Raw genomic sequence first — 18,108 nt, forward strand, 5'->3', positions numbered from 1 at the left:
GGGCTGGGGATTCGATGCTATCATCGCTGTTTCTTTTCTGTGAGGGAGGGGGCTGGGATTTGATGTAATTGTTTTTTTTTCCTTTTAGGGAGGAGACTGGGATTTGATGGTATTGTTGTTTTTTTTGTGAGGGAAGGGGCCAGGATTTGATGATTTTGTCACTGTTTTTTACTGCGAGGGAGGGGCTGTGGATTTGATGCTATTGTTGTTGTTTTTTCTGTGAGGGAAGGGGCTGGGGATTTGAGTTACTGTCACTGTTCTTTTCTGAGGGGGGGGCTGGGGATTTGATGTTATTGCGGCTGCTTTTTTCTTTGAGGGAGGAGCCTGGGATTTGATGGTATTGTTTTTTTTTGTGAGGGAAGGGGCCAGGACTTGACGTTATTGTCACTGTTTTTTACTGTGAGGGAGGGGGCTGTGGATTTGATATTACTGTCACTGTTTTTTTCTGTGAGGGAGAGGCTGGGGATTTGATGTTATTGTTGTCTTTTTGTGCAAGGGAGGGGTGGGTGGGTTGGGGTTAGCGAGTTTAGTTTCTTTCTCTTTCTCCATGTCGGGGGTTGAGTGAAGGCATTTCAACAACTCACATGGTTTTTCTGTATTTCGTGGCTATGTGGGGAAGATAAATATCAGTGTTGGATAGTACCTGCATACTTTCACAATAGAATGAACCTTCGAGCTGGACTACATTCTATCATGTCTCATGACACAGTCAACATTATTGTGAAAGACCTATTGCTGAGCGTCCAACTTTCTCCTGTTTTATGGTCTGTAATGTGATGTAAAAATGCTCTGTGGTATTTTAAGCTGAAATGGTCAATATATGCCCTTTTCAGGTCCATAGTTGTTATGGTCATGGAGATCCAGCCTCCTCTGGGATCTCAAAAATAATATGGCTTCTGCTTCTACATGACTGCTAGGCCTCTCCTCCCCCACTGACTAAGTTTCTTCTATTGATGGATAAGATGACCAGAGACCTTGGAACACTGTTATCTGGTCCCCTGAAGTTCATCAGCCTGATGTAAATAAGTCTAGGATCTCAGAACCACAACATCATGTCAGGTAGAGGTGAACATTGGCATACTCTGTGCACTAGTCACATGGTGAATATCAACCTCCATCTTTGGATAGCTTGAATGATAAACTTTGATTGGTGCCCAAAACGGAGGAGTTCCACTTAATCCAGTGGTATATAGGCATGCATGATTTCCCTCTATCTTTATCTCTTCCATGCACACATTGAAGGAATAGAGGGATGCATTGGATCTGGTAATGTTAGCTTTAGATTGGCTCAATTCTGGTACAATTTGGTTTTATTTCTTACTCAGTTCATACTGCACTTCTGAGCACATCTACACAGAGCAATGTCACAGGAAAGCAGCATCCATCATCAAGGACCACCAACACCCAGGCCATGCTCTCTTCTCACTCCTGCCATCAGAAAGTAGGTACAGGAGCCTCAGGATCCTCACCACCAGGTTCAGGAAGAGTTATTACCCTTCAACTATCAGGGTCTTGAACCAGAGGGGATAACTTCACTCTCCCCCATCTCAGAACTTTTAAGGACTTTTCATCTCATGTTCTCAATGTTTATTGACTATTGTTTTTCTTTTGTATTTGCACATTGATTGTTTGTCTGTCCTGATGGTCTTTCATTGATTTGACTGTGTTTCTTGGACTTACTGTGTATGCCCACAAGAAAAAAGATCTCAGGGTTGTATATGGTGACATGTATGTACTTCGATAAAAAAATTCATTTTGACCTTGAACTTGAACTTTTCACCTTGTGTGGAGAGCTAGTCAAATGGGAGAGGTTGTAGGAGGTATCATGAGACAGCAGGGATATGACCATTTGAAGGAATGCTCATGCACTGAGAAGCAAGACTTTATCGCCTACTATGAAAGTAAATAAGCAGAAAGAAGAACCGGATGAAAGTAAAATAACACAAACACGAGGAAGTCTGCAGATGCTGGAATTTCAAGCAACACACATAAAAGTTGCTGGTGAACACAGCAGGCCAGGCAGCATCTCTAGGAAGAGGTACAGTCGACGTTTCAGGCCGAGACCCTTCGTCAGAACTAACTGAATGAAGAGCTAGTAAGAGATTTGAAAGTGGGAGGGGGAGGGGGAGATCCAAAATGATAGGAGAAGACAGGAGGGGGAGGGATGGAGCCAAGAGCTGGACAGTTGATTGGCAAAAGGAATATGAGAGGATCATGGGACAGGAAGCCTAGGGAGAAAAAAAGGGGGAGGGGGGAAAGCCCAGAGGATGGGCAAGGGGTATAGTGAGTGGGACAGAGGGAGAAAAAGGAGAGAGAGAAAAAGAATGTGTGTATATAAATAACGGATGGGGTACGAGGGGGAGGTGGGGCATTAGCGGAAGTTTGAGAAGTCAGTGTTCATGCCATCAGGTTGGAGGCTACCCAGACGGAATATAAGGTGTTGTTCCTCCAACCTGAGTGTGGCTTCATCTTTACAGTAGAGGAGGCCGTGGACAGACATATCAGAATGGGAATGGGACATGGAATTAAAATGTGTGGCCACTGGAAAATCCTGCTTTCTCTGGCGGACAGAGCATAGGTATTCAGTGAAATGATCTCCCAGTCTGCGTTGAGTCTCGCCAATATATAGAAGGCCACATCAGGAGCACCGGACGCAGTATATCACCCCAGCCAACTCACAGGGGAAGTGTCACCTCACCTGGAAGGACTGTCTGGGGCCCTGAATGGTGGTAAGGGAGGAAGTGTAAGGGCATGTGTAGCACTTGTTCCACTTACAAGGATAAGTGCCAGGAGGGAGATCGGTGGGGAGGGATGGGGGGGAGAACGAATGGACAAGGGAGTCACGTAGGGAGCGATCCCTGCGGAAAGCAGAGAGAGGGGGGAGGGAAAGATGTGCTTAGTGGTGGGATCCCGTTGGAGGTGGCGGAAGCTACGGAGAATTATATGTTGGACAGGAGGCTGGTGGGGTGGTAGGTGAGGACAAGGGGAACCCTATTCCTAGTGGGGTGGCGGGAGGATGAAAGTAAAATAATATGTGACCTTCATGGGTGAGGCAGGTTGGTTATAGTATTAAAAGGAGGAACTGTTACCAAACCATTATATCTGATAAGATAAGTCTGGGTTATTGTCATTCAACCATGCACATGTATACAACCAAACGAAACAACATTCCTCCAGACCAAGGTGCACAACACAGTACAGATACAATGCACAACGTAATATTACCTCAAATAAGTTAACAAATAATAAAGTGCATTTACAACACAGGTTTAAGAGTAAACAGTATAATGCTACTGGCCCTTCATATGTGATGAGACCTGGGCTGTGGCTGGGAGTTCAGTAGTCTTACAGCCTGGGGAAGGGAGCTGCTTCCCATCCTACCCGTTCTTGTCCTTATGCTACAGTATGTCCTGCCTGATGGTAGGGGGTCAAAAAGATTGTTGGACAGATGGGAAGGACGATTGACAATACTTAAGGGCCATGAGTACACAGTGCTCTGAACAAGTATCTCTGATGGATGGAGGGGAGACCCTGATAATCTTCTCATGGTCTCTCTTGCAGTCATATGCCTTGCAATTCCCATACCAGATGGTGATGCAGCTGGTCAGGACTCTCTTGATGATGCTCCTGTAGAAATTGGTTAGAGTGGGGGGAGGTGAGGGAGCCTTGCTTGCTTCAAACTCCTGAGGAACTGGAGATGCTGCTGTGCTTTCTTGACCAAAGAGGTGGTGTTGAGGGACCAGGTGAGATCAGCCATTATGCACACTCCAGAAACAGCAAGGATCCCACTCACAGTTGTGGTACGTAACTACACACCAGGAATGTAAAAGAATGTATAGCCATTCTTTTCCATTAGTCTGGGAATGCTGGTAGAGAGGGAGATGATTACTGCAGGATCCAAAAATTAAGTGCTTTTAAATCAAGAGAGACAGACGTGCTTCCCCCGGTGCACCTCCAAACTAAACCAACTTGAAATGCATCTCTCCTTGTGACAGCCACCCCGTGACTCCCATAGTCTGTGATCAGCTGGCACCTTGCCTCCCTTTCCACTCCCAATGATCTGATGCCAGCATTGGACAAGTGACCTGTCTTCTCACCATTTTTCAGCAATGCAGTGCTCTCTCTTTCTCCTCCATGGTTCCTGAATACATGTCAACCCACTCCTCACCCACCAGCCAGCTAAACTTTCAGCTGCCTTCCATACCACGTGGGAAACAGAGCAAAAAAGATTCAAATAGAGATGTGTTGTTAAATTTCAGAGGCCATTTTTCCCATTATTTCCATCAATAGTCAGCACTGCTTCTTCCCTGTAAACATCAGGGCCACTTCACCAGTGTTAGCTCCATGGTAGCAGCCTTAGTTCCAAGTCAGAAACTTGCAAGTTCAAGGACAAATCTAGAAATTGATCAGATAACCCAGATTTACACTTCACCAGGGCTAACCAATGCACTATTAATAGTTCCATTTTGGGTTTGCAGATTGGAATGAGCACGTGTTAGACATCAAGCTGCTACACTTGTTAGATAGAGAACAGGTGCCTCATACAATCAATAAAACCATGTTCTTACTTTATCAACTCAAAACCTCTCAAAACAATAATTTTTAAAAATGCTTTTAAAGCTGAAGTACGTGCGCAAGAATGCTTGATACAGCCTTTTCTGTAAACAATCTGCAGAAACAATTTAAGATAAGACCTGGTACATTTCTAAACAAGGGAATTACCTTTCCTTCAGCATTGCACGGCGTATGTGTGAAAAAATAGTCCTTCTCGGAGCACGGAGAACGTTGCTTGCATGTTCCTGACCCAGGCTCTAATTCGAAAAGATACAACAGGCAATCTAAACTGGATCTAAATTTGACAAATAAGATCAAGCAAAACTACAAAGAGAAAGTCAGAAAAGTTTAAGGCATCTCCCTATCAAAAAATGACAATCATCTACATATTGAAGGAATAAATCTTGTCATATTTATGTAGTAACGTCCTTCATTTCACCTCAAATTCCAAAGTGAAACACCCTTAAAAAAAGATTATGCTATATTTAATACATTTGCTTTGCTGGCGTTGCCAGCAGGTGCAGTTGTCAGAGGCCTCTGCACCCAAACTCTCCCGCTCTCCCCCCACTGCTGATGGGGTTGGGGGAAAAGTCTGCTGGTTCTCAAGTCCGGTGAGTTTGAATAAGTGCTGCTTTGGACTGCAACATCGAAGCAGCGATCTGTTTGTTTCCCCTCTCACTGTGGAAGGGGTGACACCTTCCCCTCCCCTGTTAGTGACAGAGAGAAAGAGAGCTTGTGGTCTGTTGAACTGTGAGCAACGCTTTTTTTGTTGGACGGTAGAACATGGTCTCTTTTTGGGGACCTTGCTTTTGCTTGCTTGCTGTGGGGTAGGTGCTGATGCTTCCTGTTGGAACAAGCGGAGGGGAGGGTAGATGCTTTGCTGCTGCCTGCGCATGGGAGGAGGAGAGGGGTTTTGGGGCGGTAACGTTTTTCTGTCATTCACTCTATGGGGTTTTTCTTCTGTTTCATGGATGTCTGTGAAGAGTAAGAGTTTCAGGTTGTATTCTGTATACATTCTCTGATATTAAATTGAGCCAGTGAATCCTGACGAAGAGTATCGGCCCGAAACGTCAACTGTACCTCCTCCTAGAGATGTTGCCTGACCTGCTGCATTCACCAGCAACTTTGATGTGTGGTGCTTGAATTTCCAGCATCTGCAGAATTCCTCCTGTTTGCAGTGAATCATATGCCATTTTGCTATGGCCTTAGCCAATTCATGGGACAAACAGCTGTGTCATGACATCATTTTCTGCTGTTAATAGTGGTGCAAGTGCAAGCTACTATGGTGAACTAATGCAATTAGTGTGCTAAGAATATGTATTTTTCGATATATTCAATCACAAGGTGTGGATATTACTGGCAAGGCCCACTGCCAATTGCCGATGAAGGACTAACAAGATGCCATTTTAAAAGACACAATTACATTGATTTAGATCTGGTCCAATATAAACCACATCACATGTTTTCTTCCCCATACAGCATCAGCAAACCAACTGAGATTTCACTAAATTGTCTTTTTAATCTAGTTTAGAGAAATAACCATATTTAAAACTGTTTGGCTACCATTACCCTTAAATTTCATTGGCTGAGTGCTACGTTACCTGAATATTCATCTGAAGAACAACTTAGGCATGACGTTGCTCCTCTTGGAGAGTAAGTATTTCGTGGGCATAGGTCACAACGAGAGGATCCAATGTTTGAATTGAACGTACCAGGTTTACAAGGAAAACATTCTGATGTATAGGCCACCCCTAAAAACAGGAAATAGGAAGAGAGAATTCTGCGGAAGTTAGTTTGAGGTTCTGAGGTTGATAGGTTTGATATCAATCTGCACTGCAGCTCTTGTTATGTCTAATTTCTACTTGTGCAGTAATGTGCACATTTGTGGTAACCCAATGTAGACTGCTACAGAAATTCTTCAGCAAATAGATTCAGAATCAATTGATTACAGTGCATAAAATTCTGCTGTGGATGCTTGTTAGCAGATGGTCTGGGCCTCAACCATAAGATCATCATCATCATTATGTACCATGTCACATGACATAGCTGATCATGGTCTTGACCACGATTATTCCTGGTAAATTTTTCTGCAGAAGTGATTTGTCATTGCTTTCTTCTGGGCAGTGTCTTTACAAGACAGCTGTCCCAGCCATTATTAATACTCTTCAGAGATTGTCTGCCTGGCGAAACTGGTTGCATAACTAGGACTTGTAATATGCACCAGCTGCTCATACGACCATCCAGCACCTGCTCTCATGGCTTTACGTGGGGCTACGCAGGTACTACACCTTGCCCAAGGGTGATGTGCAGGCTAGTGGAGGGAAGGAGTGCCTTACACCTTCTTTGGTAGAGATGAACCTCCACCCCACCAACCTCAACCTTAAATGCAGATTCTAATTGAAGGGTTAAGGCCAATTCCAGTGGTAGGCCCCAGACTACTGTCAATGATTTTGAGGCATCCATCTTGCTTAAGCCAAGTTCCTGATTTATCTACCTGATTGTCCCCATGCTGCTCTCCTCCCGCCATGTCTTAGTCCCGTAGCTCTTCAAATCTTTCCCTGCCTTCCCTCGAGCTCAAGCCATATATGAATCAAGTTAGTAAATATACCATATCATTAAATACTAAATTGTAAAGGTTGGGAATTTTCCGACTTAATTCTCAGTCTCTACTTTGTGGACCAGTCTCAGGTATGAATGATGGACAGCCACAGTTTGCTCCAGTGTCTTAGGAGGACATCTAGGCTTCCTGTGTCTTGTGTTTGATTACATCAATCGAGGGAAGTTGAGGACAGGATCAGTTTTAGCTCTGATGCCACCATCATTCAACTGCCTGCCTCATATTCTACTTGCCTCTTGGGTGAAGAGTAACTCTTAAGGTTATCTAGAACTAGGCTGACAGTTGGCTTCTGGGACTTAACTGCAAGGGCTTTTGTTCACTTGTAAGAAAAGGAGGATTGACAACCAATTTGTATCAATCAGAGCACAGTTATTTAAATGGGAAAGTGGCTGAATGTTTTCTCTACAATCTTCTAGAGCTGGGCAGATGACCTCGAAAGGACAAGGCTTAAACCAGTTTTATGTTAAATGACTCTAGAATACTACTTGCCTTGAGCAACCCAAATGATAAAACAGCTCAAGGGCTTGTGATGACTGTTGTCATCTGATTGCTGACCTCCAAGTTAATTTAAACTTAATTCTGAATTATCTGCTGTGGAAAGTTTGGGTGTTCATCCTAGTTAGATAAAACAAATCCCACCACAAAATATCTCCACAAATTGTTCTTTTGAAAAAATACATTTGATTAGACATTCAACAGCTTCTTAACATTACTCTGGGATTTAAACCAGGCATTTTTGAGATTGAAACTATCATGTGCCGCAGTTGTGATTTCCCCACATTAGTAGAACACAGGATGTTTCCATTCTTTATGCTAGGTCCTACTTGGACCATTGTGAAGGAATTAGTACTAAATTGTATTGGGAGTGATCATTGCCGATTATTCCTGCGCCTAAAAAAGTCATCACATCATAATGCTATATTCTGACTCTGATCTTTCTCCTTTCTATTCACTCCCCACCACCACCCCTTCTTATTAGACCTTTACCACTCAAGGCCCAGTTCCTAATCCTCCAATTTTCAAACCATCTCAGGCCTCAGAGGCAACTGAGATTTGCAACAAGGGGGGCCTAGCAGTGAAAAGATGCCAGTCTAGTTTGATGGACCAGAATTAGTAGGCCATCTCTAATCAGGACACCGCTTAATGCCTTCAAGTTATTATGACAAAATATTGTTAAATTGGAAGGGATACTGCAAGAAAATAAAGCAGTCAAAAAGCTTTTGAGACTGTAGCTCCTTATATTGAATGGTAACAACCATAACTGAACAATTTTCACGTATAACTGCAAAATTATATTTGTATTATTATTGCTATGCAAAGAGCAGTTCATTTAAAGATTAGTAAAGATGGAAATGCTAGAAAAGCAGGAGATGAATTCATCTTCCTAGGAATTTTTTGTTTATTCTTTATATACGTCCTACATTTAAAATCAGATAATGTCTGTGCAGAAAGAGAATATTTCAGTAAGTTCTGGATGAACAGCTTTATTGCTGTATGTGCTAAATAACTCCCATCTATCACTTCAAATTTACATTGCTTCAGGAGTTCATGAATTGAAATTGAAGACTTGATGTCATTCTGAATAGTACGTTATTGCTTCAGAAAGAACTGTGCGCAAAACAACTGGCATTCGATTGCTGGAAACTGCCACAGGCTGAAAATGCACAGTGCGATACCAATAGGTTCCCTCCATGATGGAATCGAAAGTGGCTATGAATAGGCAGTACAATTTTCCAAATGCACAGAAGTAGCCACTGGTAATAAAATTCTGATTAACAATAATCTGTGTTTTAGTTCTGCATGGCTACAGAGAATGCTTAAAAGATGCTGCAAGCAAGGGCCACATTTCACCATCACATCTGAGATTTTTAAAAAATCTTCCATAAACATCATTTGAAATCTGACAATTATCTAACAAAGAGGAGGAGTTTATGCCTCATGAGTATTTTCTGTCATTGTCACTTAATTTTCTCACAACAAAGATATCAGGTCAAACACAAAACCTGTACAACATGGTAATATCTTTCTCTGCACAAGAAACAGTAAGAAATTACATTTATCAATGCCTTTCTGCTTATTAAAATATTTCATGTGTCCACACCAGGGATTCCTTTTTTTTTGTATTTTTCTGAATGAAAAAAATTAGAAGATTGAGGGAACACAATTCCAAATGCAAGGCAAGTACATTTCTAATCTGTTGTCATGGGGACTGCAGTATCATACCCAGTTTTTATTAAAACATCAATAAGCATCCAGTAGACAACACACTATATCTGGTTAAAACAATATGGTAAACCAAGTATACCACTGGAGCTTCATTTTGTAAGTCAGATGGAATAATTCACCACCAGTCACATCTATCCCTCCCAAACCTTTCTGCTTTTTGCAGGGATCTCTCTCTCCATAATTGTTGGATCTCTCATCCCTCCTCACCCATTCCTACCCCTCCACAGGCAGCACTCCTAGCAACGTGCAAGGTATAACACCTCACTGCATCTCCTCCCTCACCACCATCCAGGGACCTAAGCATCCTTCCAGGCGAGGCAGAGATTTACACGCATCTCCTCCAACCTTATCTACTACATTCAGTGTTCTTGATGTGGCCTTCCCTACATCGGTGAGACCAAGTGAAGACTAGGTGGCTATTTTGTCAAGCATCTGTGCTTTGACCACAATGGTAATTTGGAGCTTCCGGTTGCAAGCCATTGCAATTTCCTTTCCCACTCCCATAAGGATCGGCATGAATATTGAAGTCTCTGTTTTCAGGTAACCTGATCTCCCCATCCTTTCCTCTCTCCTTCTGATCTACCCAGTTTCTTTCACATACATCTTATTTCCAAAACTTTGCCCCCCACTTCCCACAGATCCCTATCACCCTGTTTTTTCACCTACCCACCTACTTCATCTGCCCATCACCCACACACCTCTCACTGGGTGTCCAACCACTGCTGTTCCCATTTGCTCACCTCACCTCCCTACATGATTCCTCTTCACCTTTGTTCCTCATCAGATTCTCTCAACTGCAGCTCTTTTCTGCTTCTGTGTATCACTTCCCAACTTCTTCTGTTCTCGTCACTCCTCCCTCCCCCACCCAATTCTATCAGCCAATCAACTCCCTCCTCATATAACCATATAACAATTACAGCACGGAAACAGGCGATCTCGGCCCTTCTAGTCCATGCCGAACTCTTACCCTATCCTATTCCCACCGACCTGCACTCAGCCCATAACCCTCCATTCCTTTCCTGTCCATATATCTATCCAATTTAACTTTAAACGATAACAGAGAACCTGCCTCAACCACTTCTGCTGGAAGCTCATTCCACACAGCTACCACTCTCTGAGTAAAGAAGTTCCCCCCCATGTTACCCCTAAACTTTTGTCCTCTAATTCTCAACCCATGCCCTCTTGTTTGAATCTTCCCCACTCTCAATGGAAAAAAGTCTAGCCACGTCAACTCTATCAATACCCCTCATAATTTTAAACACCTCTATCATGTCTCCCCTCAACCTTCTACGCTCCAAAGAATAAAGACCTAACTTGTTCAACCTTTCTCTGTAACTTAGGAGATGAAACCCAGGCAATATTTTAGTAAACCTTCTCTGTACTCTCTCAATTTTATTGACATCCTTCCTATAATTCGGTGACCAGAACTGTACACAATACTCCAGATCTGGCCTTACCAATGCCTTGTACAAATTCAACATTACATCCCAACTCCTATACTCAATGCTCTGATTAATAAAGGCCAGCAAACCAAAAGCTTTCTTCGCCACCCTATCCACATGAGATTCCATCTTCAGGGAACTATGCACCATTATTCCTAGATCCTTCTGTTCTAAAGCATTCTTTAATGCCCTACTATTTACCATGTATGTCCTATTTTGATTAGTTCATCTGGAACCACCTATTGCCTGCCAGCTCTGCATCCCCATTCCCCCTCACCTCTTTGTACTGGCCATCTCACCTCCACTCTTTCAGTCCAAATTAAGAGACTTGTGCCGAAATGTCAATTGTCCAGTTCCCTCCATCAATCCTGCCTGACCTGCTGAGATCCGCTATCAGCTCATTGTTTTTACTTTAGATTCCCCCTGCTCAATTCCCAGTCACTTTCATTTGGAAATAAGTTAGAGATCCACACAACAACCAAGCGTTATCTGCATCACTTATTAAAAAAAGGCTCATTCATTGGGCTGGTACCTGTGATATGAATGTTTCTGATGAGAACTGGCTTTTGTACTTCCAGGCCCAGCGAAAACCTTGTTGTTTGCCAATACAAGACATTATTACCACGATTCAGATGAACCTTCCAAGAAAAAGACAGCATGTTACAAAATCTACGGAGAGCTCTACAAAGCAGCACACAATTTTTAAGATTGGTGCGAGTCAAGTAACAATATCTTTGACACTATCACTAAGGATTACAGGGGAAGGTTTTCAATATGTTGCTGCACAGTAGTAGGAGGGAGTTGATGAGGATGTGGGGAGAATAGAAACGGGGCTAACACTGGATTAGCACAGATTCAGTGGGCCAGAGGACCTGTTTCTGGAATGTATGTCTAAATGACTCTATGGGAGGTGGTTATCACACTCTTGAATGAACCTTTCACGAGGTGTGGATCTGTGGAATTCTCTGCCCAATGAAGCAGTGGAGATTACCTTGGTAAATATATTTAAGACAAGGTTGGATAGATTTTTGCATAGTAAGGGAATTAAGGGTTATGGGGAACAGGCAGATAGGTGGAATGAGTCCATGGCCAGATCAGCCATGATCTTATTGAATGGCGGAGCAGATTTGATGGACCAGATGACCTACTCCTGCTCCTACTTCTTATGTTCTTATGAGCTAAACGTGAACCCTTGATCTCCCAATCTAACTCACTGTGACCCTTGCATTTGATTTGTTTGCCTGCAGTTCGCCTTTTGAAGTTGCTACATTAGATTCCGGATTCTGTTTTATCTTTACTATCTTAGTGTATTTATAAATGATATGTTCTGCCTGCAGGAGACACATAACAAAAGGCTTTCATATCAGTAAACCTGTTCCAACACCATTTACAATAAGGTCAGTGAGTACAAAATCAGAAGAAAAGGTCACCAAATTACTCACATCTACTAATTATATCAATGAGCAAAAAAATCTTTTAACATTTATAGTTTTCAATATTAATTTCAGCTATAAATAGTCCAATTTCTGGTGAATATCAATCAGCATCTGTGGGCTGAGAAGTAAACTGAAACTCTCTCTGTAAGATGAAGCTCTACCTTTTGGATTCTATTTATTTACATTTTTTTTCCTTTCCTGTCTCCAATTGTTAAAGTTGTTTTTTTCCTTGCCAGCTTTGATCTACACACTATTACAAACATTCCCTTTGTTCTCCCAACCCTATTGCTCCCTGCAATCTGAAACAACCTTGTTTACTCACTTTTCAGGGTTCTGTTGAACTGGCTCTGAACGGAATCAATATCATTGTTCCTGTCCCCACAGGTGCTCACTGAGTCACTAAGTACATCTGGTATTTCCTGATTTCTGTTACATATTTTATTTGAATAAAAACTAATGGATATCTCCCAGCCCCAGTGCAGTTCCTACTTGAGTCATGTCCTAATGCCTGGTCTGTTCTAATATTCAATCTTCATTAGTTGTTTTTGAGAAGTAACGTTAATAGGGCAAGTTCAGTTTCCAGTCTGTGGTCATGAACTTTAAAAAAAATGGAAACTTAATAAAGAAATAGGGATAATGAAAGTAATGTCCCTTTTCTGATGACCCTGAAGTGATCCCTTACATTGCCAGCCTTTTCAAAAGCATTTGCCTTTGTAAAAATTGATTGGCATTCAAATCATGCCACTTAGTGTCCAAGATATCTTCAAGGAACAGTGCCTCAAAAAGATAGCATCCATCATTAAGGACCCCCATGCCCTATTCTAATTATTACCATCAGGAAAGAGGTAAAGAAACTGGAAGGCACTGTCTCAATGATTCAGGAGCTGCTTCTTCCCCTCTGCCATTCGTCTTCTGAATGGACATTGAATCCATGAACAGTACCTCACTACTTTTTTATTTTTTTCACTACTTACTTATATTACTTACTTATATTAGCTAATATATATATATATATATATATACAGAGAGAGAGAGAGAGAGAGAGACAAACTCTCATTTTATTCTATATTATCATGTATTACATTATATTGCTACCGTAAAGTTAACAGATTTCCCGACATATGCTGGTAATATTAAACCTGAAGTTGATTCTGATTAATAGTTAGGAAGGTTGATTGGTCCACCCAGTGGAAAAAAACTCTGTCAGAACAACTGAGCAAGGTAAATCCCAGTGTTTGCAATAAGCTATCAATCAGCATTGTCCTGACGACCTTAAAAGTTAAAGAGCTATGGTGAAGAAGCAGAAAGAATATATGAGCAGATAATGATGTTGTGAAACATCCTCATGTTTAATAGCTGTTTATCTGCATTGATTTGGAGACACTGTTATTCAGTTAAACTTCAAGTCTTCCAGCATGACAAGGAACAATGCAACGCTTGACAATACCTTTTTGTGTTTGAGGCAGATGAGAGATAATGACTACAATGCTTTCATAGTGATCCATGCTGCTCCACTGCACTTTCCTCATACCGTTTACAAAGCACAACTCTTCCACTGCATACACCTTGCTTCTTCATAAAATTACTACTAATGACAAGCTTACCTAAATTCTTCAAACCAACAGCATTAATTAAACATTTAAGGGGAAAGGAGATTGAGGAGTGCAACACTCATCCCCTCAACAACTTTTACAGGAGCACCACTCCCAAGTGTCCTGTCAGGCTGCATCATTGTGTGGTACAGAGGCTGCAAACCATCAGACTGCAAGACCCTTCAGAGGATAGTTAAAGCCACTGAGACGATCATCGGGGTCTCCCTCCCCACTATTTGTCATTTGCAGAAACTTTCTGATGACTCAGCAATAGCAGACATCCCACCCTGCAAAAACTCATTTCAGGGAGGTAGCACCATCAATTTGCGGGAGAATTCCGGGAGAGGTGGGATGTCTGCAATAGAATAGCAGCTGGCCAGCTAGTTTAAATAACGTTAGCTATGCTAATGAGAGAATGACACCTGTTAAACTTACCTGAACATGTCTTTTACAGCCTTAACCCACCATGGGCAATAGAAAAGTCACTGTTGCAAACAGTGCAGCGAGCAACACTGTCATTATTTTGACCCCTATTAGGCAGGGGTACACTTTAGTGTAGTCTGGGGTGACGTACGTTTTATATTTTTTTGGAACACTCTGCCATGGTGCACTCTTGCTCACGCTCTCTCTTCTCTCTCGTGGTCGCTCACGTGCTCTCAAGCCCTCTCGCTTGCTCTCTTACTCGCTCGCTTTCTCGCTCGCTCGCACGCTCTCTCTCGTGGTCACTCTTGCGCTCTCTCTTTTCTCTTGCTCGCTCTCAAAAAAATTGATTTCCGTGATATTGTATATAATTTGCAGGCATCAGGGAGCCACTATTAATATGCGGGAGACTCCCGGAAGTTCCGGAGAGGTGGGGCGTCTGCAATAGTTGGGTGTATACTGTATACCATACTGTTTACCAGTGCTGGATGCATTTTGAATTATATTTTTTTAACTTATTTCTGGTTATATTTTTGCTTATGTGCTATTTGTAATATATATTGGGTGGGTGCACCATGGTCCATTGAACATTGTTTCATTTGGTCGTATATGTGCAGTCAGATGACGACAAACTTGGAACTTGAGGAATGGACTGATGAACTGGTTTTTATGTGGTTTGACGGCTGCAACCTGATACTAGTATAGTTGATTTGCTGGGTTTTTACAGGGTTATCAAATCAGTGTTCCAGTTATGTGGACTGTTCAGCAAAATAGGAAAAAGATGCCTCGAACATTTGAAGGGGAATTACAATTAAAGACTCTTTGGTAGCTGGTGCAGAGCAGGGACCTTTTGATGATAATGCTGGAGGTGCAAAGTGAGGATGGCCATGTCTATGACAGCTCTCAGAGTAATCTCACCTTCCCTATGTTTTTCTGTAACCTATTCCTTCTCATATCACCATCAACTTCACCCACTCGCTGGAGGAGTAATTTACAATAAGCAATTAATCTACCAACCAACATACTTTTGGGATGTGGGACGAAACTGGAGCAACCAAGGAAGCCCACGTAATCAAAGGAAGAACGTGAAAACTCCACACAGACAGAACCCGAGGTCAGGATCGAACCCGGAGCACAGAAGGTATGAGGGACGGTTGCACCACTGCACTGCCCAGGTATGGGGGACTCTCCTGAAAGTTCCCTGGAGCACATGATAGATTTGTAAACAACAGACTGAATTTTTCACAGCTCAGGAAGTTTGACATGATAAGAGTGAACCAGGATATATCTAAGAAAATTAAATGGCTACAGCATGGGTATTCATTCTGCCACATTAACATTGATGATTATACTTTTCTGATCAGGTTGTCAATGAATCAGAATACTGTATCACCAGCAGACAGAAACATGGAAAACCTACAGCACAATACAGGCCCTTCAGCCCACAAAGCTGTGCCGAACATGTCCTTACCTTAGAACTACATAGGCTTACCCATAGCCCTCTATTTTTCTAAGATCCATGTACTTGTACCTATCCAGGAGTCTCTTAAAAGACCCTATCATTTCCACCTCCACCACCGCCACTGGCAGTCCATTCCACACACTAACCATTCTCTGTGTAAAAAACCTACCCCTGACATCTACTCTGTACCTGCTGCCAAGCACCTTAAAACTGTGCCCTCTCGTGCTAGCCATTTCGGTCCTGGGATAAAGCCTCTGAGTATCCACAAGATCAATGCCTCTCATTATCTTGTACACCTCTATCAGGTCACCTCTCATCCTCCATTGCTCCAAGTAGAAAAGGCCAAATTCACTCAACCTATTCTCATAAGGCATGCTCCCCAATCCAGGCAATGTCCTTGTAAATCTCCTCTGCACCCTTCCTATGGTTTCCACGTCCTTCCTATAGTGAGGCAGCCAGAACTAAGCACAGTACTCCAAGTGGGGTCTGACCAGGATCCTATGTAGCTGCAACATTACCTCTCGGCTCTTGAACTCAATCCCACAATTGATGAAGGCCTATGCACCGTATGCCTTCTTAACCACAGAGTAATGAAATTTGTTGTTTTGTAGCAGCAGCACATTGCAACACATAATTACAAATATTATAAATTATAAGTACATATTAAAAAAATTAAATAAATAGTGCAAAATGAGAGGGAAAAATACGAAGGAAGTGTTCATGGGTTCATTGTCCATTCAGAAACCTGATGGTGGAGGGGAAGATGCTGTTCCTGAAATGTTGAGTGTGTGTCTTCAGGCTCTTGTATCTTCTCTTTGAAGGTAGCTATGATAAGAGGACAAGTCCTGGGTGATGGGGTTTCTCAACGATGGATGCTGCCTTTTTGAGACATTGGCTTTTGAAGGCACACTGGATGCTGGGGAGGCTAGTGCCCATGATGGAACTGGCTGGGTTTACAACTTTCCGTAGCCAATTCCAATCCTGTACAGTGGCCCCTCCATACTAGACGGTGATGCAACCAGTTACAATGCTCTCCATAGTACAACTGAAAACAATCCTGTAAGTGTTCCTCTGTTGCCCTTGACCATACCTTCTTGGTCCTTTCCACTGGTGCTGTGGTTTTTTAGTCTCTGCCTATATGCTGGAAAATAGAAAGTAGTACAGCCAGGTGACTGGACTTTCCAAAGTGTGGGCGTGAGATGGCACGGTAAGTATTCTTGATGGCGGTATAACAGTGGTAAAGTGTGTTGGCTCCTCTGATTCCAAGGGTGATATGTTGGTGGTAGTTGTTCAGAGATTTATTCAAGCTGGCCTGGCTGAATCTCCCACAGTGATAAGGAAGGCACCAGCGTGCGCAGTTTCATGCCTCCAGTGCCTGCCTGATGCTGCCCTGAGGTGGAATGTACACCACTACCAGAATGATGGCATTCTGAGACAGACCCACCACGTATGTGCATCACAATGATTTAATTATAAAGCATACTCCACCTCCTCTGCCTTTAAAAGTCTGAGCTGACCTGTCTTCACAGTGAACGGTGAAGCCATCAAGCTTCGATGCAGCATCTGAAATGGCAGAAGATAGCAATGTTTCTGTGAAGCAAAGTACACAACAGTCCCTGATGTCCCACTGGTGCAGGAATCTTGCTCTGAAGCCTTCAGTTTTATTTTTCAGAGACTGTACATTCTGCAGCAGGATGGCTGGGAATGGGGGTCTAAAGTCTTACTTGCAGCTCAGCATGCTTTCCTCACTTCCTTTTTCTTAAAAGGAAGCCGCACTCACGACCTGCATCTGACGTCCAAGAGCTGTCGATTTTGAGTATCGATAGATTTTTTTAAACGACTTAAAACAATGTTGCTTCCAGAAGTACCTCTGGCTGTGACCGTGGATTTCAGTCCTGAACGGGAATATTTGACTATTCCCATCGGAGCGGCACATAACGAGGTGTCCCTTGTTGGCGCCATCTTTAAAGCCTTTTCGTGTAAGGATCGCTTAATTGAGCTCAATCACCAAAAACTCCACAGTGGAAAAAGCACATCAAGAAATTTCAGTTGTACAGATACAAGAGCGGCCTTACTTGTTGATCCCAGCTATGCTTTCTTGGAAAACAACGTGGAAAGAAGATAGCAATTCTCACAGCAGAAGCTGTCAACATCTGGAAGCCAGAAGAATTCCAGCATGGATTTTGATACTCTGTGAATGATGGTTGATTACATGTGTCCCCAGTCGGTAGTTCATGAAAGCATTTTTCAAACGAGCGCAAGTACTTATTTCACTAGGTGTGAACACCACGTCTGCTGGATGTACCTTACCAATACACTCGCCATAACTTTTGCTTCTCAGTGTAAATGATTATCTGGG

The 18,108-nt window shown here is 42.6% G+C and overlaps 1 protein-coding gene across 2 annotated transcripts in view; it reads right to left on the bottom strand.

The window, feature by feature from the left end:
• The window catches only part of elapor1 (endosome-lysosome associated apoptosis and autophagy regulator 1), a 120,236-nt gene that overhangs the window by 44,665 nt on the left and 57,463 nt on the right, over nucleotides 1-18,108 (bottom strand). For both annotated transcript variants that reach the window (XM_072278666.1, XM_072278667.1), the window contains exons 6-8: nucleotides 11,372-11,477; nucleotides 6,156-6,305; nucleotides 4,723-4,811 (exon numbers count right to left, since the gene is read on the bottom strand). In XM_072278666.1, coding sequence (XP_072134767.1) covers nucleotides 4,723-4,811; nucleotides 6,156-6,305; nucleotides 11,372-11,477 — 345 coding nt within the window. The remainder of the gene's footprint in view (nucleotides 1-4,722; nucleotides 4,812-6,155; nucleotides 6,306-11,371; nucleotides 11,478-18,108) is intronic.

The sequence above is a fragment of the Mobula birostris genome, chromosome 14 (assembly GCF_030028105.1).
Source record: "Mobula birostris isolate sMobBir1 chromosome 14, sMobBir1.hap1, whole genome shotgun sequence".
NCBI lineage: Eukaryota > Metazoa > Chordata > Chondrichthyes > Myliobatiformes > Myliobatidae > Mobula > Mobula birostris.